Source organism: Chrysemys picta, chromosome 14 (assembly GCF_011386835.1).
Source record: "Chrysemys picta bellii isolate R12L10 chromosome 14, ASM1138683v2, whole genome shotgun sequence".
NCBI lineage: Eukaryota > Metazoa > Chordata > Testudines > Emydidae > Chrysemys > Chrysemys picta.
In genome coordinates, this window is record NC_088804.1 from 3667600 (window position 1) to 3694419 (window position 26820).

Genomic DNA, 26820 nt, shown 5'->3' on the forward strand with positions numbered 1-26820 from the left:
CGTAATCGTAGAATCATTGAAGATTAGAGTTGGAAGAGACCTCAGGAGGAGCCCACAGCTAATTTTCTAGGATAAGCAGCACCCGACTCGCAGGAGTAGTCCTGAGGCAGACCCTGGGCCAAAGCCTGACACGAGGTGCTTTTGAATGGACCCACAAATCTGATTTATTCCTTGTTTTTTATTCTTTTCTCTGGAGTCTGGATCTTAATTAAAACTTGACCAAGAACTTGGGACCTTGACCTAGTGGTTCTGGCTGCCGGCTTCCCGCTCCGGATACACGGAACTACAAGGCTTGGCAGAGTCCCTGCCCCTGGCCCGTGAAATCAGCCCCTCCGGGGGCCGGGACCACGCCTCAGTCAGCACCAGGCCCCGCAGCCGCTCCTGGCTTTCCGCCCCGGGCACGCCGCTGGCTGCAGCTTGACATGGAATAAAATAACCCGAAGGCGCTTCCAGGAGCCCGAAAATCATCATCACGATTCAAAACGAACCTGCGGCGCGACCCAGCCGCACCTGGGAGGTGACACCGGCCTTGTGCCAAACCCCGCCCACGTGCACCCCTAGTTCCCCGGGGCAAACCCCCGGGCGCAGCCCCCTCGGCTCGCGCAGCGCGCCCGGGCATCTCCCCCCCGCCCCGCGGTCCCTCCCCGCCCATGTGACCGCGGCGCCGCTCGGGTTACAGCGCGTTCGCCGCCCGCCCGCTCCGAGCCCCACAGCCGCGCACGGAGCAGCGGATCCATTTTGCATCGCCACACACCGGCTCCGGGCACCCCTGGGCTGGGGGCGGGGGCCGTGCATGGTCCTGGGGGGCAGAGCGCGGGTATCTGAGCCGCTCCCCGGCTCCCGGACCCCACCATGGCTGCGGAAGGGGGGCTCGCTTCGGCTCGGGGGCGCGGAGCCGCTGCCCGGCGGTGAAACTGCCCCGGCCCGAGAAAAGCAGCCGGAGTGAAATTGACAAAAGGACGAGGCGTGAGATCGCTTCGCTCCGAGCCCGCGGATCGCTTGGAAGCGCCGCGGTCTGGCTGCGGCGGGGGGGTGGCGGGGCTTTTTTGTTTCGCTTTAATCCCAAACTGGATCCCGAGACGAGGAGCTGGAAGCTGAAACGCTCCTGAAATTTGCCCTGGTGGCTGGTTGTTTCCCGGTGGATTTCCCCCTCCCCTGGATTGCAATATCGTTCTCGAGTCCCCGCTCTGGGCTTTGCCGATTATGGAGACAGTGGAAAAGGAGTGCGGGGCCCTGGGTGGCCTTTTCCAAGCCATCGTCAATGACATGAAGGTAAGATCCCCACCCCCACCCCAGGTCCCAAATCTCCAGCGTGACAACTCGGCTGCCTCCGCTCCCTGGCAGAGAAGATGGAGGCGGGTGGGTCTGCGGTGCTGGGAACCCAGTAAACAACATTGAATGAAAACACAATCCGCAGCCAGGCTGCGGTGAGCGCGGAGCAGCCCCGGGGCACCTTTGGGTTTGACTCCGGATTCTTCCCTCGCGGACACCCCGGACTCCCGGTTCCGCGCAGCGCTGAGGTGCCGGCTAACGGGCCGCTCCCGCGGACTCACCTGAGCACTGGCTTTGTGACGTGGGCTCGAGAGGGAGCTGGGGGGACATTTGACATCGGGGTTTAGAGCTGGCTTGGGGGGGGGAGAGCTGGCGGGGGGGGGGGAGAGAGAATGGGCTGAATCTTCTCAAGGCGCAACATTGCTGGGTGTCCTGGGTCCTGCCTTAGCCGGGGCTGGCCTGGGGCTTCTCCAGCCCGACCGGTCTCTGATTTCCCTGCCGAGGGGCCGCTGTTTGTGGCTCTCGGATCATCCGCCTGGGGTGTTTGGAGGAGCCCTGAGCCCAGCCAGTGCTGTCACCGCCCAGGCAGGGGGGGTCAGTCTGTGAAGCCTGGTGGAGAAGGGGATTAGCTCTGCCCTGGGGGTGCAGGATGCTGCAGGGATTGCCTGGGGCAGTGGGGAGTAGTGCGGAGCACAGGGGCTCTGGCCCCTGGCTGGGAGAGCCCCGCTCCGGCCTGCAATGCTGAGGCCGCCGGTCCCCACGCCTGCGCCCAGGTCAGGGTCGCCTGGCCGGGAGTGGTGGCGAATGGGGACGGTGACCAATTGGTGGTTAATTCCCACACTGAGAACAGGGGGCTTTGAGAAGCCAGACAGTCACGTCTGCCTATAAAATTCCCAGGCACTGAGGGACTGGCTGGGTCTCAACCATTCCCATGCCCAGCCGCTGCCCCCAGGGCCGGCCAGCCTGGGATCCGGCCGCTTTCAGACCTAGGGAGGTCAGACTGGCCAGCCTGGCTCAGAGCGCAGTCCAGCTAGTGCAGTCTCCTGCCTCAGTGGCCCCGACTAACTGATTGAGGAAAGGGCACCGCGCTGCATTGGTCTTCTCCGTCCCTTTCCCCGGCTCGCTTTGCTATGGGGCTCCTGTGGGCAGTGGGGTGGATGGGCTGAGCAAGTGCCTTGTGTATTTTCCCACTGCATTTGTGGGACAGAGGTTGGACCGTGTGCTCGCTTCCCCGCCCCCACCCCCCCCTCCGGCACTGTCCGGGCTCCTCTGTCCCGCTAGCCTGGCGAGCAGTACGACTGGCCGACTGCCCCCTCGGCCCCCTGCCCCACGTGCCTGTCTGTCTGTCCCCTGCTGGCGGAGTTCTGGGCCGCCTGGACAGATGCTGCCGTTGGTTCAGAGGCACCTTGTTACTAAGCGCTGCTGGAGCTGGAGAGACCTGACAAGTCATCCTTGGAGCCAGTAGCTGCTGGAGGGATTCGGGGGTCTCCAGAGAGAGGGGCCAGCTGGGAAGCTAGAGCCAAACCTCCACAGCTGCAGGAGCCTGCTGGTTCCTGTCCACCCTCCCTGCCAGCTTTCGAAATGCTCCCTGGCCTTGAGAGTCCAGCTCTTTCCCCTGGCAGCCCCTCGCCCTGGGTGTATTTCCTCTGCCTCCAGGCCCCCCTGCCCACCACCCTGCTGGGCTCCCTGCTCTCCAGCAGGGGATGGGTGAATTGCAATGCCACAGGCCGGCTCAGGAATTGACCGCACCCCTCGGTCAGTTCGCTGTGGAAGAGCTCCGGGTTTAGACCCATAAGGCCGGTCTTTTCTGTACCTAGCTAGCAGGCTAAGATCTGCGCTGGGCCAGCCGCAGTCTGCTTCTCCCTCCCACTCCACTGTGCCCTTGCCCCACGCTGGCCGTGGGGCTGGCCGTTGGAGCAGGACGCTCCGGCTCAGTTGGGGAGTGGGTGCAAGGGGCACCAGGCCTGTCCCATTGCTGCAAGTGCAGCTTTGCCCTGAAGACCGGCCGTGTAGCCCTGGCTGTCCCGTGCAGTGGGGATCGCTCTGCTGCGTGCCAGTGTGGGACTCCAGCCAGCCCCACAGGAGCTGACCTGGGGTTCGGGGGGGGGGGGCGGTGAGCTGGGTTCCAGGCCGGACTGCAGGAGCACCAGAGCTGTCGCTGAGCGCTGCTCCGTTCTACCCGGGAACCCGTCTGCACAGCCCTGAGCTGGCCCAGACGGGATAACAGGCCTGCGGGTGCTACAGGAAAACTCCCAAGGTGAGCTGGCAGGGCTGGCCGCTGGGAGAGCCAGCGTCTTCGGTATCATCGGAGCTGCAGGCAGCGAGAGGCAGTGAACGTGGAGCCGTGTGCACCACGTCTTCTTGCAGAGCAGACTAGCCAGCCGGGGCAGGCCAGCATGGTACCTGCACCCAGGAGCTATGTGCTCTGGGGGAGCCGAGGGAAGGCTTTCCAAAGCTAGAGGGAGTGAGGTGGGACCCCTGGAACCAGCCACGCCAGCTCTCCTCCATCGCCGGGGCCCTTGGGGATTTCTAGTTAGACTGGCGCGTGTGCAGCCTGGGAGGGGAGATGCCCTGAGTTCTCGTCCAGGCTAGTGGCAGAAAGGTGGCTCGTGGTGAATAGCTGGAAGGCGCCAAGTTCCCCAGGGGATCTGAGGCAATGGAGCAGGGAATGCGTCGTTCCTGCACAGAGGGACTCGTGCCCTTCTCTCTCTCCCGCCTGTCCTGGGCTCCGAGAACGGCAGCTCGCCTGCTTTGGAGATGCTGTGCCGAAGCTGGCGCCCCTCCATTACTCTCTGTGGCCTGCTTGCGGCGTGGCAGAATCTGGCCCCTGGAGAGCCAGCGTCTTCTGTGGGGAAATGACCTGACTTCTCCGTGAACTGTCGGGGCCTGCCTGAGCCAGGGAGAGCCCGGCAGGAGAGGCCTCCAGCGGAGCCCTGGCTGTGCTGGGCCTCCGGGCGGGCAGAGGGGGGCCAGGGAGAGAGGCCCAGGGGATGTCTGAAGCAGGGCAAGGTGTGGGGAGAGCACTGTGGGACCTCCAGCTCCCTGCAGCCTGGATCCCTGCAGCCCAGCCGCTGGGCTCTGCTGGGCTTCACACTGTGTCACAGCCCATGTGTCGCGACTGCCGCCGGCTCCCCCAGCACTGGCCTGGCCTCCTCACCCCGTCCCGCCACCTGTGAGAGCGAGGCCCAGCCTGCCCAGGTCCCCACCCTGCCCACATCTGGGAGAAGCAGCCACCCCTTCGCCTGGGCACCCGGGGGCGGGACGGTGCCAGCCAAAGAGCAGGGCTCACATGGGGCTGCTGCTGGCTGCCTGCATAGCCCGGGGCCAGGCGGAGGAAAGGTCCTGGGGGGAGAGGTAGAGAGAGGGGGATCTCTGTGTGTGTGTGTGGGGGGGGGGGGGCTGGGGTGTGTCAGAGGGGATAGAGGGAGGAAGAGACCACAAGGCTCTGCATTTCCCCTATGCCCTCTGGCACCCCGGCACAGCACTGCAGGTGCCCCATCTCCCCTCCCCCCCGGGCACCGGCGGGTGCTCACTCCCAGCTCAGCAGGAGTCCCTGCCATGGAGAGGAATTCGGCTGCCCTTCTGGCTCTCTCTGTTCGGGATCCACGTGGCCTCCAGGGCCCTGCCTTGCATCACGGCCGCACTTTGTACACTCAGTGTTCCCCGGAGCAGCAGCCGCCCCCACCCTCCAGTGGGTCCTGCCCCCCATCCTGCTCCCCCTCTGGGCACTGACCCAGAGCCAGTGGTGGGGGCACATGGGGGCTGCTCCCTGTGGGGGGGCATGCCAGGCTCAGGGGTGGCCAGGGTCCAGCTATGGTGCATCCCCTCTCTGGGGGTAATACTCCGACTCGAGGGCTGCTGCCCCCTGCTTATTTGGGGTGGCACGGGGGTGTGCCGGCCAGGGTGGGGCTGGCTTCACGCTCTCAGAGGCTTGAAATAACAGTTCCCGGGCAGGGCTTCTTGCGGCACGTGGTGGGCTTGGCACAGAGCTCGAACAGAAACTCTGCCTCTGCTGTGGGCTGGCCCAGCCCTGGACCTGACTTGCTGGGGGGCACTCCTAGGTGGAAGGCGCTTGGAGCACCCCAGAGCTGGGGGAGGGGATCAGAAGAACTACCCAAGTGTATCTGGACTAAAGGCGCATCCATGCGGCTACCTGGCTGCGCTTCTCCCCAAGGAGCGAGAGGACTTGACTGGGCTGGACCGAGGGACGTCACTCAGGACCCTGGGAGGAGACGGAGCACAGGGAAACCAGCCGAAGGTCTTGAAGAGCTTTGCCCAACAAAGCCCCTACTGTCTAGCGGAGCATGCGACTGTCTGTCAGGGGAGTGGTGGAAGTCTCATTGCCTGAGTCACTTCAAGCCAGATCGGGCAGCGCGCTGGATGTAGGGACAGCGCTGCCTTGGCTCCAAGGGAGCAGACGCCCTGATTTAATGGCTGTTTTCCAGCTCCGATTCCTGTGGTTCTGCAAGTCAGCTGCTCTCTGGAGCCTTTGGCTGACAAAGGCTGTGACTGGCCAGTTGCTTTACTGAGGCGGGTTCTTGCGGCTTGTGAACAGACATGTACACACCGCGCCAGACTTTTCCCCACACCTGGGAGGCAAACCGAATGCAAAGACCGCCCAGTGGGTATTCGGGTGCTTTGTGTGTGCAGTAGCACAAGCACATACACACCCCTCCGTGTACGTACACACCCCATAGAGACCACATAGGTATCAGCTCCACCCAGAGGAAGCCAGACTGATCTCCCGACCCGACTTGGCGTCTCTGGCTTAGCACATGGGTGAAGTGCCATGAGGGGGTGTGGCGATGCCATTGGAGGATAAAGGCTGCGTTACCCCATGCCGGCTGGCTACCGCGGCTGTTATTTATACCTCGCCTGAGGGGTAAGTCGGCTTTCCAGCTGCATGTACCCCCCCCCCCAGAGGGATATATTTCGCTATAGGACACACAGGCTGCATGTGAGACGATGGAAAATCCCCTCCCTGTCTGTGTATCCCAAAGCCAATGCAGCTCTGCTCCCGTTCCCCAGACCCACCGCTCCTGCAGGTGAGTTCCCAGCTAGCCTGCCGCTTTGCAGCAACACACGCACTAGCGCAGACGGTGAGAGCTGGGACCTCCTCTGGGCCGTCCCACGCTAACCCCCGGGGGAAGCACATAGGTTCATACACAGCTGAGAGGCCCAGGCTGTTGTTAGTGTTGTTATTATAATCGCTCCAGCTGAGATCAGGGCCGTGTTGTGCAAACGCACTGTAGGCTCTTTGGGGCAGGGTCTGTCTCGTATTTGCTAAATAGACAGTCAAAGGCCAGGGAGGGAAACTGAGGTACTGAGCAGTGAATAGAACCCAGGTCTTCACAGGCCACTCCAGTACCCTCTTCACTGGATCCCGCCAATCAACCCTATGTCCACATCTCCGGTAGGTCTACTGTGCAAAATGGATGCCACGTCCCTGGCTTTTGCATGGAGGCTGCAGGTATTACTGCTCCATGCGGGGGGAGAGTTTTATAACCCGCTGCCCCCTTCTGAGCACCGCCCCTCCCCCCAGTGAAGTGTTCTGCTGCCGGCCGCAGGACAGGAGGGCAGGTCTGAAGCCAGAGAGCTGTACCAAGTGAGTGATAAGTGCAAAGCGCTTCCTGTTGACAAGATAACTGGCCTGGGACTACATGGACGCCTGTGAACAGGACGTGCCCAGGGGACACTGCTCATGTTGTTGCTATCTCAAAAGGTCTCCGGGATTACATTTTTCTGGATACCCGACATTTCAAATGAGATGTTCTCTTTGCTATCCGCTGGGTGGGATAAGGCATTACGGTGGCCATGTTTGTTGTGGGCATATGGGTGAAGGCAAGAGCGCCAGGGTTTGCATACTGCACAGATCCTGCAATTAGTGCACTTAATAGCAAGCGCACTGGGATTTGCATATTGTACAATTGCTAACTGCATTCCAATTAACAACCATCGGAGATGCAAATCTCAGCACTCTGATTAGCTAGCTGCACACGGCCCACAATCCCAGCGCGAGCGTTTGCATCGCGTACGGTCACCAAGAATTGATTCAAGCTGCGACAGCTGGGTGAAAGTCAGGGAATGTCCAACTTCCCCTGGCTCTGATGCGCCAAGCCCGGCTTAGTATGTGGCTATTGACTTCTGTCGAGTTGAACATGAAGGTTCATTGGCCCTGGGGGCCAAATATTGACTGATGCGAAACTGAGGTCAGTGACTACTTCCGCGGAAACTCGCTGTTCATCAAAACCCCAAGTCAACGTCTGCATTCGTCTGGTTCCAGACGTTCGGAATGGGGGCAGCTGGAGTCGCTCCGGGATGGCCATGGCTTGCTCAGGAGGAAGAATCTTCGTTTTAAATTAATATTCTGAGCAGGAGATGAAGCCAATGGGGCTGCAAAACACTATTAGTCACCTCTGATGGGCCAATCAGGAAGCTGAGATTTGCATGTGTGACCTGATTGGTCACCAGTGGTGAATGCTCGTCATGATTGTTCTCAGCTGCTGCCATTCAGGATGTAGTCATCTCCGTGCACAGTTGGATTGGCTCCCGCTGTCTGAGGGCCCGGAGTGGTTACACGCCTGCTTTCAGCCAGCCAGGAGCCAGGCTAATGTGAAGCAATGTGTGAGACTCGGCTCCGATTGCTGCACTTGCCAGGGGGTCCACAGCCCTTCTCCCCTGCACAGTTCCCGTATCTTCCTCCTTGTGCTCTTAGCTTTGGAGGGTGAGGAAGGGTCCCTAGAACAGCCCAGGGTTTGTCTTTACTGCCTTGTAAACCTGGGCTCAGCCTCCCACGAATCGGTTGGACGCACCCAGGTCCTAGAACCCGGCCAGGGGTGGATCTGAGTCCCCCGTGTCTGGGCGCAATTCAAGCCGCAGACCCCAGTCAGGTCTGCATAGTGTAGTACGGACGTGTTGGCAGGACTGGAAGATCCGGGTCCAGTAACTGTAGACCCCTGTTTGCAATGCAGTGTGGATGGGAAACGCTGAATTCGCAAGAGCGGGTCCCACAGACCGGGTTTGCCATGCAGTGTAGACACCCCCAGGGATAGGCCTGTGGTGTGCCTAGTGCTGGAAGGCGATCGCTGCCCTCGGCGCGTGACTCCTAGTCAAGGCAGAGTCTGAAGACCACTAAGCTAAGGGGGCCTGCGCAGTGCCGGCACCAAGCCAGCGAGGGGGAGTGGAGATGGAGAGAACCTGAGGTCAAGGGCATGGCCAGGAGGGAACCCCAGCTGCACCCACCCTGGTCCGGGAGAGAGTCACTTCAGTGTCTGTGGCCGTGTCCAGCTCTGGTCCCTCTCCCATCCCCCGCCTCTCTTTGTGGCTGGAAGCCCCATGTGACCCAACTTGCTCTACACCTCGGTTTGGCTTGTCTGGACCGGTCACCATCCCTCCAGGTTGCTCTGTTTTCTATGGGAACAAACCTCTCCCCTCGGCTCACTCCTTCAGCCCACGTGTGTGCTTTCCTTCCTGTGCCAGGCACCGAGCAGCTACCCCGCTCCAGCTCTCCCTGTTCACGCTCTTGCCACCCTACTTTCCTCCCCAGGCTTCACCTCGCTTGCATTTTCCCCACATTAAATTGCATCGTTCAGGACTTACCCAGGTTTCTCCAGGCCCCTCTGTCTCCATTCTTCCTTCTCTCTAATAACACGTGACCCTTCCCGTGCCAGCCCCTCCATTCCCACTGATGGGATATTCTTGACAAATGCCATTACTGCTTCACCCCGGCAAGGTCCATCTCCGGTGCCCCCGCTCTCTGACCTGGGCCTCCTGTACTTTGCTCTCAATGATTATTGTTTGTCTGACACTAGCTCCTAGAGTCTCCAGCCCAAATCAGGACCCCTCTGTGCAAGGGGCTGTACAAACACATAGTGAGAGAGAGGCCCCGCCTCAGAGTGTAGGCCTATCTGGTATCTAGGCACTGAACGCCCATCACGCCCAGTGGTTGATTTCAATGGGAGTTAGATGCCTAACTAGCTCTGAGGATCTGGACCTTGGTGAGAGAGACGCGGGGCAGGAGGGGAAGCAGAGATGTGAGGGACTTGCCCATGGTCACAAGCCAAACCAGGAACAGTGCACGTCTCTCCTGACTCCCAATCCAGTGCCCGGCCCACCAGCCCACACTGCCTCCATAGACCTTGTTCCAGCTACCGATCTCACAGCGTTTTATGTTGGTTGGTAAATAGCACTATCTCTCTACTGTAGATGGGGAAACTGAGTCACGGCTCAGCATGGTGCCATGACTTGCCCACAGTAAGTCAGTGGCAGCGCTGCGAATTAACCCAGGCACCCTGACTCCGCTCCCTAGTCCCCGATTCCCTGGGCCATGCTGGCGGGGAAGCAGTGGGGGAGGCTCAGGAGGTCTGTGAAAGAACCCCCCAAACTAGGCTGCTTCTCTGAATGTCTTCGTGCTCCCCAGGGCTAGCACTCAGGTCCCTGCTGCGTCTAGCCAGGTCAGCCATGCCCAGGAACAGCCTGCCTGGTGGTGTGGTGGGTGTGGGGAATGGGAAAGACCTCTCATAGAATCACAGAATATCAGGGTTGGAAGGGACCTCAGACGGTCATCTAGTCCAACCCCCTGCTCAAAGCAGGACCAACCCCAACTAAGTCATCCCAGCCAGGGCTTTGTGAAGCCTGACCTTAAAAACCTATCAAAGGGGTTAAGGGATTCAAAGAAGGCAATGTGCCCAGCTCAGCTGAGCATGGGCTAAGCGGGGGGACCTGCTTACCATGGTGTGTACCTGAGGCCTGGCGGCCTCATGCGGGGAGACGGGGATGTGACGGGAGCGCCATTGTTTGGGAGGTGCAGCCCTGTCCTGGCCAAGGCTTTGTACAGCCCCACAGCCTCCTATTCCCCCAGCCCTCTCTGAAATGCCCCACACCATGTCGCTCCCACCACTTCCCTTTGGAGACCTGGCTGAGTGGGTTGGATCCCCTGGTGGGGCCTGACCCACACAGAGACTCATAGCTGTACTTCTGCAGTTGTCCTTGGCTTAATCTTCTCCCACTGCTCCGCACTTCACTGCCTCCCCCTTGTACCAGCAGCAGGTCAAGCCGGGAATCACCCGGGGGATGGAAAGGGAGGAAATATGCCAGTTGAGGACCTGCAGAGAGGTTTGGTCCGAGTTTTGGGGGAGGGCCCCCCGGGAGCTCGGCTGCCCATTGGAGCTTTGTGCTGGTTAAAGATGTAAATGTTCTGGTTTAGGGCCAGAGGAGGCAAAGCCCAGCCACACAGCATGGGATTACGGCCAGTCTGCAGGTAAACCCATGAGCGACCAAGTGGCCATTCCCTCCTCAGCCCCGCAGAGGGCGCTGGAATGGCCCCAAACCCGAGTGCTGTAGTAAGCCAAAGTCTTGATTAATTTCATGCATGTTTATTGACACCGTCCCCGCCCCCTCTCGCCCCTCCCGGGATTCCTCTCATGCCCGGCGGCGCCGTGAAATTCGTCCTCTAGGGCTTGTCTGTCAAGCAGCCTCACGCACCCCTGGAGCCTCAAGTGCTGGGCCGTTCGGCTTTCCTCCATCGGCTGCTAGGCATTCGCGTGGGGCCTTGCCCTGGCTCGGCATTGCTGACAGGCCATTGCCTGCGACGGTGGCGCTAAGCTGCCTTTATGTCTCCGCCAATCCTGGGGCTGGCTGTGGGGCCAAACTGTGCCACTCCCTCGCCTCGCTCCAGGCAAGTCAGAGCCGCCTGTGGGCTGCTCCAACTTCTGCTGGTGAGGTGCACTGGAGTGCTGTGCACGCTGGCCCTGCCGCCAACATGCCTCCTTCACAGGGTGGGGTTTGCCCAGGAGGGGCTGGTCAGCTATGCCAGCCATGAGTCTCCGCATACCAGGGCCTCCTCATCGGCTCTGCAGGGCAGCGGTCAGGTCACTTTGCACCACCCCACAAGTGTGGCAAGGTCTGGCCCATAGTGGTTGGAGTTCCCTCTAAGAAGTGAGGTTTTTACCCACGAAAGCTTATGCCCAAATAAATCTGTTAATCTTTAAGGTGCCACCAGACTCCTTGTTTTTGTAGATCCAGACTAACACGGCTACCCCCTGATAAATTGAATTATGGTATTTCTTAGTGCAGAAAGTAGCTTTGGGGGCTAGCAGGAAGGGGAAGGGGAAAACACAGCAGAGTGGATTGTTTGTAGCAAACCTTGAGGCCTGTGCCCTTAGTAACAAGAGGATCCCAAATCCCCTGTATATGCGATGTCCCACACTCCTGGCTTGGATTCAGGAGCAATGTCTTTTGCAGGCTCTCTGGCAGGCATCATCAGTCTCTGAATCATCCGCATCTTTGCTGCAGCCCCGGCACGGCGAGCGGAGGGGGCGGCTTTGCTGTACGTTCTCCCGGTTTAGGGGGGTTGTGCTCTGTAGGGTGAACACTGGCACGTCGTTTGGGCTCAGCTGTTAGGAATTCAGGTTAGAGCGATCGTCCTCCTGATTCTAAAAAAGCCCCAGAACCTCAGAAAACTTGCTGGGAAATTCCAAGCCTCTGAAGTGAAGGGTTCTGCCCAGAGCAGTGCTGTGATGGTGACGCACGCAGGAGGCTGCGAAGGAACAGAGCCGTGTTCTCCTCAGAGGCACAGGGAATATCCAACCTGGCCAAAAGGCAGGGCACAACCCTGGCTTTGTGCTCAGGCTGCTCGCAGGCAGGGCGTTGGGAACAGGGGAGAGTCCTGGCTGGGTGACTATAGGGGTGGGTGAAGCCTGACCTGCCAGGTCAAGGAGAGCAGTGACCGGGCTGGGCTGGGCCGGGCCCTGGGCTGGCGTGAGTCAGGGAAGCTCCGGTAACCTTCCTATACAGCAGCTGAGGATCTGGCCTCGTCTCCGTTGTCGGCTCCTTGGGAGCTTGGGGGTGGGGCGGCTTGCTGAGTCTCAAGGTCCCCATCGCCTGTCTTGTTGGAGGGTTTGTCAGAGGGGCTGAGGGGACCTGAGGCTGAATCCCCTCTGACCGGTCCTGGTTAACCCTTGCCATGCCGTTCCCAGCCTTGGCGGGATGTTTCTGAAGCGGGCTGTGTGCAGTCAGTGCTCATGGGAGACGCCAGCTCGCAGCTCGGTCTCTCCCGGTGTAGCACAGGCAGGGCTGCAGCTTGCGTCCGACTCGCGCGCCTCGCAGCCCGTCACCACCCGTGCCGCTTGGCTGGCTCCTTGCGCACCATGCTGGGACGTGGGAAGGGTCTGCGGTGGCGTCTCCCGCTGCCGGGGGCGGCAGTGTGGCCTGCGTGTCTCCTCTCTGTGCTGACCTTGCCAGAGCTGAGCAGGCTGGCAGGAACAGGTGAGGGGGCTGCCCCCCCCCGCAGACCCCAACTCTGCAGAGCGGCTATTAGGCCCCCCAGCATTCCTCAGACAGCAGCCACCCATTTGCCTTGCTGCACCAGCACGCACCCACCCCAGGTAGCAGCCAGCAGCCATCCCCCATCCCCCAGGTAGCAGCCAACCGTAGCAACACCCATCCACCCGATAATACCCATCTTCCTGACAGCCCCCATCTGCCCAAGCGCCCCAGCAGCTTCCCCAACAACCCCTAGACATAGCAGCACCCCCAGCCACCTCCACAACCTTCAGACACCCTTGCAATGCACCCCCCAACCCCAGCACCCTCAGCACTGCTGCACCCCTCAACTTGCCCAGCACCCAGCCACCTTAGGTACGCTCCAGCTGCTGCTGCAACATTTGGGGAGCTCCATGTCCCACCACTGCTCGGGGCAGGGTGCAGTGCCCTGTATGGTTACATGCAAATTATCTGCAAGTCTGCAAACCAGCTCATTACTGAGTGAGCACAAAATGCCCGGCATGGAGCTGTGCACGGGCAATGGGCGGGCGAGCTTTCCCCAGCGAGCGCCTCACCCTGGCACCGAGGGAACCCCTGTGAGGAGGGTGCAGAACTTCAGTCTTCATGGCCCACGCGGTGCCTGCAAAGAGCTGGGGACTTGTCCAGCTAGAAACCAGACCAGCCTCCGTTGTGCAAGTCACTGGCCGGCCGTCGGGGGACAGCTGCCCTCAGTACCTCGCGTGCTGACCCACACTTTGGGGCCCAGAACACACAGGCCAGGCAGGTCCCCGGGGTCCGACCCTCGACCAGTCCCAGGGCAAGGGATTAGCTGCACAGCTCATTTTCACACTTACGGGATTAGCGGAGAAGGGGAAAGCAAACTGAGCGGGGCCTGCGTCGGGGGCCCGATCCTCCACGCTCCTGAGCGTGCTCAGTGCCCGGGATGGCACCTGGCAGGGTGGGGTTCGTTGGCAGTCAGAGCAGGCTAACGAGTCTCAGCCAACCAGGCCCACGGCCTCTAATCCCTGGGCAACCCCGTTCCTGGCCTTTCCCTACCCTGCTGGGGGCTCTGACCTCCAGTCCTGCCCCTCCTCTGACCCCGCATGGGCTGGGACTCGTCCTGCCGCCCTGCTGGCCTTTCCCGGGGCTATGGCAGCTGCTGCGGCCTGTGGGGAGGGGCCGGGCTCCGCATGACTCTCCACTCCCCAGGGGAGATGTTCACACGTTCCACCGAGCTGGCTCTGGCTGCAAGACCCGCCAGGGGGCTGCGGATGAAAGAGTCCCTGTTTGCCCCTGGCAGCGAGGAAGGGACTGTGCAGAGAGCTGTCTCTGTGCCCTGCACAACCGCCTCATTCAGGGGTAGGCAGCTCAGTGTGCCCGCGGGCCTGGCGCAGGCTGGCTGAATGAGCCTTTGGAAAACCCCAGTCGCTTGGAGCTGGGAAAGAGAGAGAACAAACCCCACTCCAGTGTATTGCCGGTCGGGGGGAGGGTGCCCCGAAGCCTGGGAATGCGCAAAGAAAAGGGGGGAGCCCGCAGCCTTGCTCTGCCCTCCCCCCGTCTGCTGAGAGGAGGGTTACGAGCTAGCCAGGGAGGTTAGACAGCACCCTCCCCTCGAGGTGCCTCCTCCTGTGTGAACCCTCCTTGGTGCCCTGCGATCTCTACCTCCGCGCAGCCCGCCAGCCCATTGCTCCAGCTGGATTGGATTGGATTTTTTTTCTTTTAGGTTTTTCCTCGGTTTGTTTTTTAAACAAGTCCTTTGGCACCTAGTGGTGGGAGCTGCCGTGCGAGTGGCGTCATAGATCAGGCTCTGTGCTGCGATTCACGACACCTGGGTTCTTTTTCCAGCTCTCCCACTGGTTTCCTGTGCAACCTGGAGCAAATCATGTCCCCACTGCCTGCCTCGATTTCCCCCTGGGTAAAACGGGAATGTGGCTTTGGGAGAGGCTCTGAGTTGCAGAGACAAAGGGATCTAGTAGTGCTGTAATTAACAGCTGTTGTCAGACTCCGGCCTAGCTTCCTGAGCCCTTAGAACCGATAGAATCGCTTCCACACGTCTTAGCGCTTGAGGGTTTTGAATGTACAATTAGATGTTTTTTTACAAAATCCAGCGTTTCGGCAGAGCCCGGTTTCCTGGCTGGCACAAGCTCCCTTTTTCCGAATATTGCACAGACGACCGCCAGACTTCAGAGCTGGCCTCTGGTGCCTTCGCGGTCTGGCATGCGGCAGAGCTGCTCAGGAGTCCATTTTCCAAGGAGAGCCGGCTTTGCTGACGAGTACGTTGCCCGGCGCCCCTGCATTGCCAACCTTGTGGCTGTCACTAGGAGAGAGAGTTGTTTATTTTTTGCTTTTACCTTAATTAGATTGATTTAAAAAAACCTGATAATCAGTGAATTGGTGGAATATTCCATGAGGCGCATAACGAGCCGCTGACTCTCCATGGAAAGGCTTGGAAAATATTTCCATTGGCGGCGCTGCGGGCGAGAGAAATTCTCTATATTCTTATTTTCCTTCTCTTGATTTTTTTACATTAGACTGAGCCAAATCCTGTATTCAAGAAAATAATCCTATTGACGTCCCTTCGGCTGCTCTGGAAGTCCCAGATACCCAGCTGGCTAGATTGGCTGGCTTGGTCTGGACTTTGCTCCCGATATGTCTGTCTGCAGGGAAGGGCCCGGGGAGGATAATGCACTGGTGGTGTTTGTTTGTTTGAGCCCCCAGGCGAGATAAAGGATTCACTACCGCTGGGGGGCGGGGGAGGAGGGGTGTTCTCCTTTAGCTCATGTGGGGAAGTGGAGGAGCTAGGAGCTGGATCCTCAGAGGTATTGCGGCGCCGAACTCCCATTGAAATCCGGGGCAGTTCAGCACCTAGGAATAGGTCCCCGCTGCATGATCAGCTTGGGCCAGACTCCGGTTTGAGCCCCAGCCTCCCTTCTGTCCACGCACAAATCGATCTGACTTGGATCAGCAATCAGTCAGGACTGAGGTCCTAGGAGCCTGTCCGGGGGTGGGTCCTGCTGAGAGCCGGGTCATTTGGCAGTGTGGACACAGCTTAGGCGGCAGACCCAAGTCAGCATGGTGATGAGTTCCCAGCCTAGCAGTTGTAAACCCAGTGCAGGCTGAACTGCCCTTGAGGATCGGGGCCGAAGGCTCCAGTGTGAGCTGTTACCGAGATTGGACACTCTTCAGGGCAAGGACGGTCTTTGTTCTGTGTCTGTACAGCCCCTGGCGCCGTGGGGCCCTGGGTACTTACTGCAATACTGTACTGCAAATAATAATGGTGGTTCTGTCCAGTGCCTCCAGCTCTTGCCTGATGGTTGCTGTGCTCTTAAATCCCCAGCTCCTGGGTTCATGAGAACCACAGCTTCCATTTTGTAGCCCTGCTGGCTGCCGGGGCAGGCTGGGAAATGTGCCCCAAGGGTAACCTAGGCTCAGCCCGGGAAGGCAAACACAAAGAACTGACATTTATTATTGTTTAAAATGCATTTAAAACAATCTGCCTGTGCTTTTCAGCTGATCTCATGATTTTCAGGGGGCCTGACTCATGATACTTGACCGCCTGGGGTTGGGGGTGTGATTCATCTAATAATTGTCTGTTGCCTGCAGCCCATGGAGTTGTTACAAAGCAGCTTTGACTGATTCTCATGTGCTCACTGTATGTGTGCAGCTAACCTGCTGTCCCAGTGCTTAGCGGTGGCTGGTCAGCGTCCTGCTGCCCCCGTGTTTGACCCGTGCTCGGGGCGCTGCTCCTTGGTAGGTATCAAACCAGCGTCAGCGGCAGTCTGTTCACACAATGGAACCCCACCAAGGCTTCGAGGCCCCCGCAGTGGAATTATAACAGGTAGTTGCTGGCCTGCCCCTGTGGTGTTAGGTGAGCTGCAGGATTTCCCTTATCAGGGACCATGGCACTCCTGGCAGAGCAGATTGCTAGCTGTGATCAGGGGAGGCGGGTTCTAGCCCTGTGCGTGGTGAACACGTCCGGGGGTCGCTTCCCCTTGTCAGCTAGTCCAGTCCATTTGAATCCTTGGCAATATAGTTAAGTGGGCGAGAGCCAGTCCAGCTGTATTAGCGATGGGCTCAAACCAACGCCCTGGGTCCAAGCTTCCCCAGGCTTTGGGGCAGTCCAGATCTGGAGCCAAACCAGTGTGATGGGCTCCAGTCACAGCTCTGCGGAATGTAGTTCTTTGAGTTAATTAGGCCTAATTAATTACCTTTGTGGCTTTTTACATGAGCCATGAGTTTAGCTAAGTCACTGGCTTCTCCAGCCCTGGTTTCCACTCGGTGATCATCTCGGCTGCCCTGCGATGTCTGCACAGTGGATCCCGTGCAATACGCTGCCATGTGCTATGAAACCGCTCGATCCGTCCACATCCAAACTTTTCCAGAACATCCGGGGGGTTAGTTGAGCCTCACCTTTGACCTCCTGTGATTATGAAGAAAATGAAATTGCTCGTCTCTGCTCAAGTGTCTTCCTTATGGTAGAGATGAGCCGTTATCGGCGAAGCTGCCACCTTCCCAGTGGGAGGTTGGAGTGCAGGTAGGGCCTTTCTGAGCTGCTCCTGGAGTTTGTCTTGCGCTGCAGCCCTGCTCAAGGCCACATCTCTTTGTGTTGAAAACGCACAAGTATTAAATAAATGGAAACGGCTGCTCCGCTAGCCACAGCTCTCTTCAGGCAAATAACGGAACGTCCCTCTCGGCTGCTTGGGACCTCCGGGGCTCGCGCTTGCATGGTCTACACCATGCGCTGTGTGTTTTCAGCGAGGTGGGCTGCCTGGGCTTCCGACCAGGAAAAATCAGGGAGCTGGTGGCCACTGCTGGCCGCGACACCAGCCCCCTTCGCAGTTATGCAGGCAGTGACAGATGGTTCTTGTTTTCTCTAGATGAATAATCCAGGGGGGCGGGGGGAATTTAGAGCCAGCTCCACAGACCTGGAGCCAGAGTCCTCGATCCCCAAATCAGGTACAATGCAGAGGCTTCTGCACACTACATCGCTGCCGGGCTTCAGTCCTGCCCTGGAGGGAGAGAATGGCCCATACAATCCTCCAGAGATTGGCAACAAGGGTCCCAATTGGTGCCCGTTGTGGCTGTGCCCACGCAGATCTGAATCGAGACTCCCATGTGCGTTTCACAGAGGCCTTCCTGTGCTCACTCACTGCTAATCTAGGCTGGATTAGACCCGGGGGTGGGGGGGAAGGCTCCATGGCCTATCAGCAATCTCCCATCTGAACCTGTGTGAAAGGATTCTCAAAGGCTCTTTTGAAAATCCTTTCTCAGCTGCTATGTTTGGCGCCAGATCTTCAGCTGGTGTGAATGATGGTAGCTCCCTTGAAGTCAGTGACACTTACATCCACGTAGTGGGGGGGGGGGGGGTGCGGCACCACGAGCAGAGTTGTCTGAGCCAGGAGGGTCCTGAGTTTTAATCCCAGCTCTGACAGTGACCACCAGTGTTCCATGGGGCTAGTGGCTTAACACCTCTCTCTGCCTCAGTTTGCCCAGCTATAAAATGGGGCTAATGCCTGCCCCCCAAGGGAGCCGTGGGACATAAAGGGCTTGTGAAGGTGACAAGAACCAAGGAACTTTCCTTCATGTATGTGCCATCCCTCTCACCATTGCCAAGTCATTGTGTGTCTTCGCTGCAGTTCAGTAACCTGCAGGCTTCTTCCCAAGGGCTGGCCAGGTGCCCGCTGTGTCTCTTAGCTCTGCCCGCTTAACCGGGGCGTCCCTAGGGTTGCCACCTTTCTAATTCCAGAAAACCGAACACCCTTGCCCCGCCCACTGCCTGAGGCCCCGCCCCTGCTCACTCCATCCCCCCTCCCTCCGTGATTTGCTCTCCCCCACCCTCTCTCACGTGCTCGTTTTCATTGCAAGGCCCAAACAGGCATATTTATTGTTTTGACAGATGTATTATGCTAAATTCAGGTTTTATTTGTTACAGGCCGCTAGAGCTGGCAGCAAAATAGTCAAAAAGGGTAATTTAAAAAAAAAAGAAACTTCACAAAGGTTTTCATGATTCTTTCCCTCCCCTCTTCCCGTTTTTCATAACCAGCTCCATGTTGTTTTTTTTAAATTAAGTTGTTGTAATTTTATGTGTGGAATTAGGCCCCCACATTATCACAGCTGCCATGGGTCCATTAAAGGCCCACTCCTGAAGCCCAAATACAAATCCATAGAGCACAACCACAGACATGCACCTGTCCAGAGACTTGTATAAATAAATCTGTCGAAACTGACTCCCACCCCTACATGCAGATCCACACGTGTATTCGTGTGTACACCTCTAGCATGCGCTGACACACTGTTTAATATTACAATTGTTTAGTGCCTAGGGACCCCAACTAAGATCAGGGCTGCAGGGTGGTAGGCGCTGGACATACGCATAAAAAGAGAGAGTCTGCAACAAAGAGTTTATAATGTAGCTAGACCAGGGGTGGGCAAACTTTTTGGTCTGAGGGTTTCATAAATTTTATGGAGGGCCAGTTCGGGGAGGAGGTCATGGCCTGGCCCCCCCCTCCTATCTGTCCCCCCCAGGACTTCTGCCCCATCCACACACCCCCGCTGCCTGTATCCTGACCGCCCCATACAACCCCTCCTCTCATTCCTGACAGCCCCCCTGGGACCCCTGACCGCCCCCAGAACCCCTGACTGCCCCCCGCTGCCCCATCCAACTCCCTCTCTCCTTCCTGACTGCCCCCCCCAGGACCCCCGCCCCCATTCAACCTCCTTTCCCTCCCCCCCGACCGCCCCGATCCCTATCCACACCCCTGACCACCACCCCGAACTCCTCTGCCCCCTATCCAACCCCCCCGCTCCCTGCCCCCTTACTGCGCTGCCTGGAGCATCAGTGGCTGGCGGCGCTACAGCTGCACCACCCGGCTGGACCTGGGCCATGCCGCCACCACCACCGCACAGCACAGAGAGCGGGTCAGGCTGGGCTCTGCAGCTGCGCTGTCCCAGGAGCTCTCAGCCCCGCGGCCCAGAGCATTGCGCCGACAGCGGGGTGAGCTGAGGCTGCAGGGGAGGGGCCAGGATCCAGCCTCCCGGGCCAGGAGCTCGGGGGCCGGGCAGGCCGGATGTGGCCCAGAGGCCGTAGTTTGCCCACTGCTGAGCTAGACAAAGGTGGGGAGAAATGTCTGTTCCGTCGGCTCTTCTGCAATTACTAGTCAACAACGTTCACTTTGTAAGAAATGATACATTTTGTTTAGAGTTCCCTTCTTTAAAAACTTGCTATGAAATTAACACACATTTTATGTCATCGGTTTTTTTGAGCGCAAGCCAGCAAAAGGACTAAAAGTCAGAGTTAGGCCGCAAATTCTATTCACACAGGTATACACACATGCAGCAATACACGCACGTCCCTACACGCAATGCATCCATGCACACACTTGCCTACACAGAGACACTTTTCCAGGGGCTGCCTAAATTATCCAGCTGGGAAGGGAGGAGGGTGGGCTGGAGGGGAAAAGATGGGTGGGGATGGGTGTGGAGGAGAGAGGATGGGAGGGAAAGAGGCCAAGAATGAGAGCAGGGTGGGGGTGAGAGGGGGCAGTGAAGGAGCGAGGAGGGGACTTGGGGGGTATGTGGGGTGGAGGGGATGCAGGGGGAAGCAGAAGGTTGCAGATGCATGAGGATGTGGGGGGCACAGGGGTGTATAGGGACATAATGGGAGTGCAGCAGTGTATGGAGGTGAATGGAGTGCAGGGGGTAAGGGACATGGGGGTGGAGAGGATGGGTGGGAGAGTGCTGTAAGGATTACAGGGCTGGGATGGGTAGGTGTGGGGAGCAGGATGGGATGGGGAGGGATGCAGTGAGGAGGATGGGGCTGCAGGGGGGGTTGGGGTGGAGAGGGATACAGTGAGGAGGATGGGGTGCAGGGGGGGTTGGGATGGAGAGGGATGCAGTGAGGAGGATGGGGTGCAGGGGGGGTTGGGATGGAGAGGGATGCAGTGAGGAGGATGGAGCACGGGGAGGTTGGGGTGGAGAGGGATGCAGTGAGGAAGATGGGGCCACAGGGGGATTGGAGTGGAGAGGGATACAGTGAGGAGGATGGGGTGCGGGGGTGTTGAGGTGGAGAGGGATGCAGTGAGGGGGATGGGGTGCAAGGGGAGAGGTTGGGACGGGGAGGGATGCAGTGAGGAGGATGGGGTGCGGCGGGGTTGGGACGGAGAGGGATGCAGTGAGGGGGATGGGGCGCGGGGAGGGTGGGGTGGAGAGGGATGCGGTGAGGAGGATGGGGTGTGGGGGGGTTGGGGTGGAGAGGGATGCAGTGAGGAGGATGGGGTGCAGGGGGAGAGGTTGGGACAGGGAGGGATGCAGTGACGGGATGGGGCATGGGGTGAAGAGGGATGGAGTGAGGGGGATGGGGTGCAGGGGGAGAGGTTGGGACAGGGAGGGATGCAGTGAGGAGGATGGGGTGCGGGGGGGGTTGGGACGGTGAGGGATGCAGTGAGGGGGATGAGGGTGTCGGGGGAGAGGTTGGGACGGGGAGGGATGCAGTGACAGGGATGGGGCATGGAGGGAGTTGGGGTGGAGAGGGATGCAGTGAGGGGGCGCAGGGGGAGAGGTTGGGACGAGGAGGGATGCAGTGAGGGGGATGGGGCATGGGGGGTTGGGACGAGGAGGGATGCAGTGAGAGGGCGCAGGGGGAGAGGTTGGGACAGGGAGGGATGCAGTGAGGGGGATGGGGCATGGGGGGGTTGGGGTGGAGAGGGATGCAGTGAGGGGGATGAGGGTGCGGGGGGAGAGGTTGGGACGGGGAGGGATGCAGTGACGGGGATGGGGCATGGGGGGGTTGGGGTGGAGAGGGATGCAGTGAGGGGGATGAGGGTGTGGGGGGAGAGGTTGGGACGGGGAGGGATGCAGTGAGGGGGATGAGGGTGTGGGGGGGGTTGGGGTGGAGAGGGATGCAGTGAGGGGGATGAGGGTGCAGGGGAAGAGGTTGGGACGGGGAGGGATGCAGTGAGGGGGATGGGGCATGGGGGGGTTGGGGTGGAGAGGGATGCAGTGAGGGGGATGGGGCATGGGGGGGTTGGGGTGGAGAGGGATGCAGTGAGGGGATGGGGGGTGCAGCTGCATTCCCAGCACTCGGAGGTCCGTGTATCTCTGTCTCCAACTCCTGGGTGCTGGCGATGGGGTGACAGACTGCGGTTCGCAGCAGGGCACATGCCGCAGCTCGAGCCCAGCCACATGAGAAGAGGCCGGGCAGCAGCGGGAGAAGCGTGCTCCACACAACCCCTCAACAGCCGCCTGCTAGTTCCTCCCCAGCCACTGGGAGCTGCGCCGACCCCCCCGGCAGGCCCTATGGCTAGGAGCCAGACGTGCCAGCTGCTTCCGGACCTGGGAGCTGCACGGGCCATGGTGTGGCGCTAGCAGGCAGTTTGCCTCCCCTGCTGTGGCACCGCGATCCAGACATTCAACAGCCCAGCCAGCGGTGTTGACCGAGCCGTCAGGATTCCTTTTCAACCGGGCGGTCCAGCCCCAAAGCGGACACCTGGTCACCCTCACGCAGAGCCGAAAGCACCTCTGTCCCATGCTGACCTGCCCGCGGTGCACGGCGTGTTGCTGTCTATGGCTCAGGCTGGAACTGCTGAGCGGCTGAGTTGAAGGCAAGGAAACGAGCCTCCCATCACCCCAGTCTTCCTTGGGCTTTTCGTTGTGTCCATCCGTGGCTGTAACCCTTACCTGGGTCATGTGCCTGGGGCCAAGGGATAAGCACAGTCTCTCCTTGCGCCCTGGCCTGTTCCCAGGAGCTGCCCCTGCTGGCCTGGTGCCAGGTCTGCTCCTTGCTTATGTTCTCGGCCACGCTCTGATCCACGGCTCATGCTGAGGCATTCTTCTGCAGGAGGAGCCCCATGGGGCCCCAGGATCAGGCCTTCTGGGAACACACCCACCCCTCGTTCCTGACTGCGGAAGCTGGAGATTGGCCGGGACTGGGCCAGCTAGAATGGTTTGCATTACCGGTCCCAAGCAGGGAATCGGGACATCCCAACAGACAGGCTCCAGGCACAGAGGTGATAGGCCAGGAGAGAGCCGGCCCATTGGAATTGACGTGGGCCAGGTTGGACTCGGTGACCTAGAGACAAAAGGCTCCATAGCCCATTCCAGCACCTGAGCCGTTCGCTGTCCCAGCCTCTCCCTGTGGTGTCTGGTCTGGCCTGGCTCTCAGAGGAACGGAGCCCCCGCAGTGTCCGATGATTGCAATGGGAGCTGTGCATGCTCAGCACGGGAGAGGCAGTGCGATCCCATGGATTGTGAGCCTGGGAAAGTGTTCAACAAAAATTCCATTTCATTGAGAACACCCGTTTTTAAACTGTGACGCTCTGTACCTCGGAGGAACATCCTGCACCCCCATGTTCATCCTTGTAAAATGATTGAGTGGCATCCAATGCAAAGTTTGTCATGTTGGGTGTCTTCGGAAGGCTCATGATGCACTGAGCATTGTTGTTATAGTGATGTTATAGGTTGTAATTTCATGTATGTAGTTATGAGGCTGAAAATGTGTCCTCATGGCTTAAAACAAAACCAGGCAAAACTCTCCAGGAGCAGAGGGGCAGTTCACACTTCATCAGGGCATGTATGGGACAAACCCAGCCCAGCCTCACAGGAACAAAGGATACTGGCCTAGGCAGCAACAAAGGATCTGTTGGACTCTCGAGTGAGTCACCCCCCTTCCCTTGGTCAGTTTGGGACTGCGATGAGGTAATGCTCACCTGACCCGGGGGAGTGGGGAAAGCCAAGAGGGAGGAAAGAACATGATAAAAGGGCGAGACGTTTGCCATGCTCTTCCTCTCTCTTCCACCTCCATCTACAGACACCACCACCAAGCGACTGAAGCGCTGATCAAAGGGGAGAGCCTGGCTGAAGGGCAACCAGCCAGCCTGTGGTGAGAAGCATCTAAGTTTGTAAGGGCTCTGAAAGTGTTACAATCAGTTTAGAATGCGTTTTGCTTTTATTTCATTTGAGCAAATCTGACTTATTGTGCTTTGACTTATTAACTACAAAGATAGATTTTAAGTGATTATAAGTTAGTTTGTTTATTCTACCTGAAGCAGTGTGTTTGGTTTGAAGTGTGTCAGAAACTCCCCTTGGGATAGCAATCCTGGTACCTATCAATTTCTGTGTTAAATTGATGAACTCATATAAGCTTGCAGCATCCAGCGGGCATAACTGGATACTGCAAGACGGAGGTTCCTAGGGTTGTGTCTGGGACCGGAGATATTGGCTAGTGTCATTTGGTTGCACGATCAAAGGAGCAGCTTACATGCCAGAGGCTGTGCGTGAACAGCCCAGGAGTGGGGTTCTCACAGCAGAGCAGGGTAAGGCTGTCTCCCTGAGTCAAGCATTGGGGTGACCTAGCAGATCACCAGTCCGGATAACACCAGGGGAACGTCACATAGACAGTAAACCGTTTTGTGGGAAAGGGTCGGTTTGGCCAAAGCTCTCAACTTGGAACCAAGTTTCCTTTGGACCCATTCAGAACTGGTTTCCAGTTCACAATGACTTTTCATGTCAAAACATAAGTGAATGGGAGTAAAAATCGCTTTTTAAAATAGTCATAACTGAAGCAAAATGTTTCAGTTGACCCAAATTAAAAATATCTTTTGTGTGAGGCCAGGGGGAGTGGTGGTGGTGGGGATTTTCAGTTTCCAAAAATGTTTGAGATTTCGCCTTTTCCTGTATCAGAGGGGTAGCCGTGTTAGTCTGAATCTGTAAAAAGCAACTGAGGGTCCTGTGGCACCTTTAAGACTAGCAGAAGTATTGGGAGCATAACGAAAGCTTATGCTCCCAATACTTCTGTTAGTCTTAAAGGTGCCACAGGACCCTCTGTTGCGTCTTTTCCTGCTGATTCATGATGGGGAAAATGTTAGTGGGCCGGGGAGATGTTTCCCCCCTGCTCTACCTGTGCTTAGTGCGCTGTAATCTGACTGCAGCGTTAATCAGCCAGTGCAGGTTTGTTCTGCGCTAAGTGCCTCTGCTTGTGTGAGTTGTTTTAAAACACCCAGCCCCTCTGGGCTCCCTGCACTCCAAGACCCGCCCCACACGGGCCAGCTGCAGCCAGAGGAGGGGGCTTTGCTCTTAGGAGGTCTGGGATTCCCCACTTGTAACTCACTGCTCCCGCTGTCCGCTTTCACCCCAGGCTGGCGGCTCGCTGGGGCGGGGGAGAGGCAGAGGCTGATTGAATTTCTGCTGTGAGTGTGACAAAGCAAACCCTGAGATGGAGCGATCGACCCTTCCTGAGTGGAAATTCATGGCTCATTCCAGTCTCAGGCCCTGTCTCCTGCATCCCTGCCCTTGGCTACCATCAAACAGCCCCTGCGCTCTCCTCTATGGTCTGTTGGGTTCTCTGGCCTCAGGGGGCGGCGCAGAAATCCTGAGCTTGTATTCGCTCTGCAGCACCCAGGAGCCGGGGCTCTTTGTGAAATCCAGTTCTGGGGTAAATCTCCCCCTGGGGGTAACTCCATGGAGTGCAGTGGGATGGTTCTGGGGTGACAGGACCACCAGTGATAGGGGGGTTCCACTGCACAGTGGAGACCCTGGGTTTCTGAACGGGGGTGGGGAAGGGAAACAGCCCTAGATTCCAGTCTCCACCACAAATCTAGCTTGTTGTCTGGCTAACGAGAGGGCAGCCTGGGGGGCCTCTTGGGAACGAATCCTGTGAGCCACATACCTGATGGGAGGTCAGCTCTCTGCCCTGAGGGGGTGCTAGTGGTCAGGGCAAGAGCCTTGGCCTTGTGAGGCCTGACTTCAGTTCCTTGCACTGCCACAGATTTCCCGTGTGACCAGGGGCAAGTCACTCGGTCTCTCTGTGCCTCGGTTCCCATGAGGGAACAGCCCTGCCCTGCCCTGCTCCCAGGGGTGGGTGAGCAGCTCTGCTCCTATGGGGCTGGGGGCCAGACGAGCGTCTCTCTCGTATCACTCTGCATGGCTAGGCTGGTGTGTGAGCGAGGAGCAGGCCGCGTCGGGGCCAGGCTGGCTGGGGGAGGCCCCTCCCTTCCCAGGAGGAAGCTGTGCATTTAAAAGTGCCTGGGGTTGTATGGGACGTCCCTGAGGAACAGTGTGAGAGACGCTGGACGCATCCCGTGATCTGAGAGCTCGCTGATGGTTCATTGCTCTCTGCTTTCTCTTGTTTCAGAGCTCCTACCCCATCTGGGAAGATTTCAACTCCAAGGCAACTAAGCTGCACTCCCAGCTCAGGTGAGTTGTCCCGGGATCTGCACCAGGCTCCCAGGGAGGTTTGAATGCGGCTGGGCAGGACCTTGCTGTCCCACAAAGCTGACTGAAGGAGGCAGTGCAGGGCAGCTCCGCTCTGCAGCCAGGCCAGTGCCAGCTGCTAGGGAATTCGGGTGACGAACGTAAGAAGAGAGCTGGCAAAGTCTCCCCGGGGCATTGCAGAGTCGAGCTCCAGCCCCAGCACGGGCTGGCCGCGGCTCTGCAGCCCAACGCACCAGGCAGCAGGAGGAAGGTGCTTGAGGGTCCAAACGGGAACCAGGCGCTTGCCAGTCCAGCCCCCCATGTGCTGGGCGTGCGACTCAGAGACTAAACTAGTGACTTTCAAAAACGAGAGCTCCAGGAGCTTCACAAGGGTGGGCCAGTCTCAATAGCCTCCCGGGACAGATGGTGAAACAGAGGCGCAGAGAAGATAAGGGAGCTGGCCAAGGATACAGAGCAAGGCAGTGACAGCCGCAGGCTTAAACGCTAGGGATTTCCCCCACTGGCGCCCCTCTAGGCCCCTGAGCTGTACTGTGGCCGTAAAGCCCCTTAGCTGACTGCCGGCCCAGCGCCATGTGCTGTTCCTAGAGGCAGCCGGATGCAGGACCCGACGCAGGTCCTGGGGCAGAGAGTGGCTGGGGAGGGGCCCTGGCATACGCTGCTCCAGCCATTCTGGGCTGCTCCGGGTCGTGAAGCTGCCCATGGGCAGCCCAGGCAGGAGTACTGGGAGTCAGAGCAGCTCCGTGCCCTGTCAGTTACATCAGCGGCCGGCTGGGCCCTCGCCCCGCCCCCCATCCAGGGCCCAAGGGTGGCTTAAAGCGCCATTTCCCTGCTGCCCCAGGCTGTGCACTCCTGCGCTGCCCTCCCGGCCAGCTCTCCCAGTGCCCGGGCCAGGCAACCGTTACCCAGAACCGCCCAGTCCTTTGGGTGCTCTCTGAACACCTGGTGCCTGGCTCCTCCGATCTCCCTCGAGTCCCAACCCCCTCCCCTGGGCGCACTTGGTTCCATACCAAGGGCGCATTTAGCTCATGGTCTCTAATTCCCAGTCATGCCTCCCTCAGCGCCCCATTAATAGCCCCAGGC

General features: G+C 58.8%; 1 protein-coding gene across 12 annotated transcripts in view; it reads left to right on the top strand.

The window, feature by feature from the left end:
* Positions 1 to 456: 456 nt before the first annotated feature.
* Positions 457 to 26820, top strand: part of MTSS2 (MTSS I-BAR domain containing 2) — a 94209-nt gene continuing 67845 nt past the window's right edge. For 2 of the 12 annotated variants that reach the window (XM_065567812.1, XM_065567813.1), the window contains exons 1-2: positions 462 to 1272; positions 25661 to 25722. In XM_065567812.1, coding sequence (XP_065423884.1) covers positions 1204 to 1272; positions 25661 to 25722 — 131 coding nt within the window. In that variant the 5' untranslated portion in view covers positions 462 to 1203. Of the gene's footprint in view, positions 1273 to 25660; positions 25723 to 26820 lie in introns of all 12 variants that reach the window. The other 10 variants (XM_065567816.1, XM_065567815.1, XM_065567809.1 and 7 more) reach the window with 9 other exon arrangements.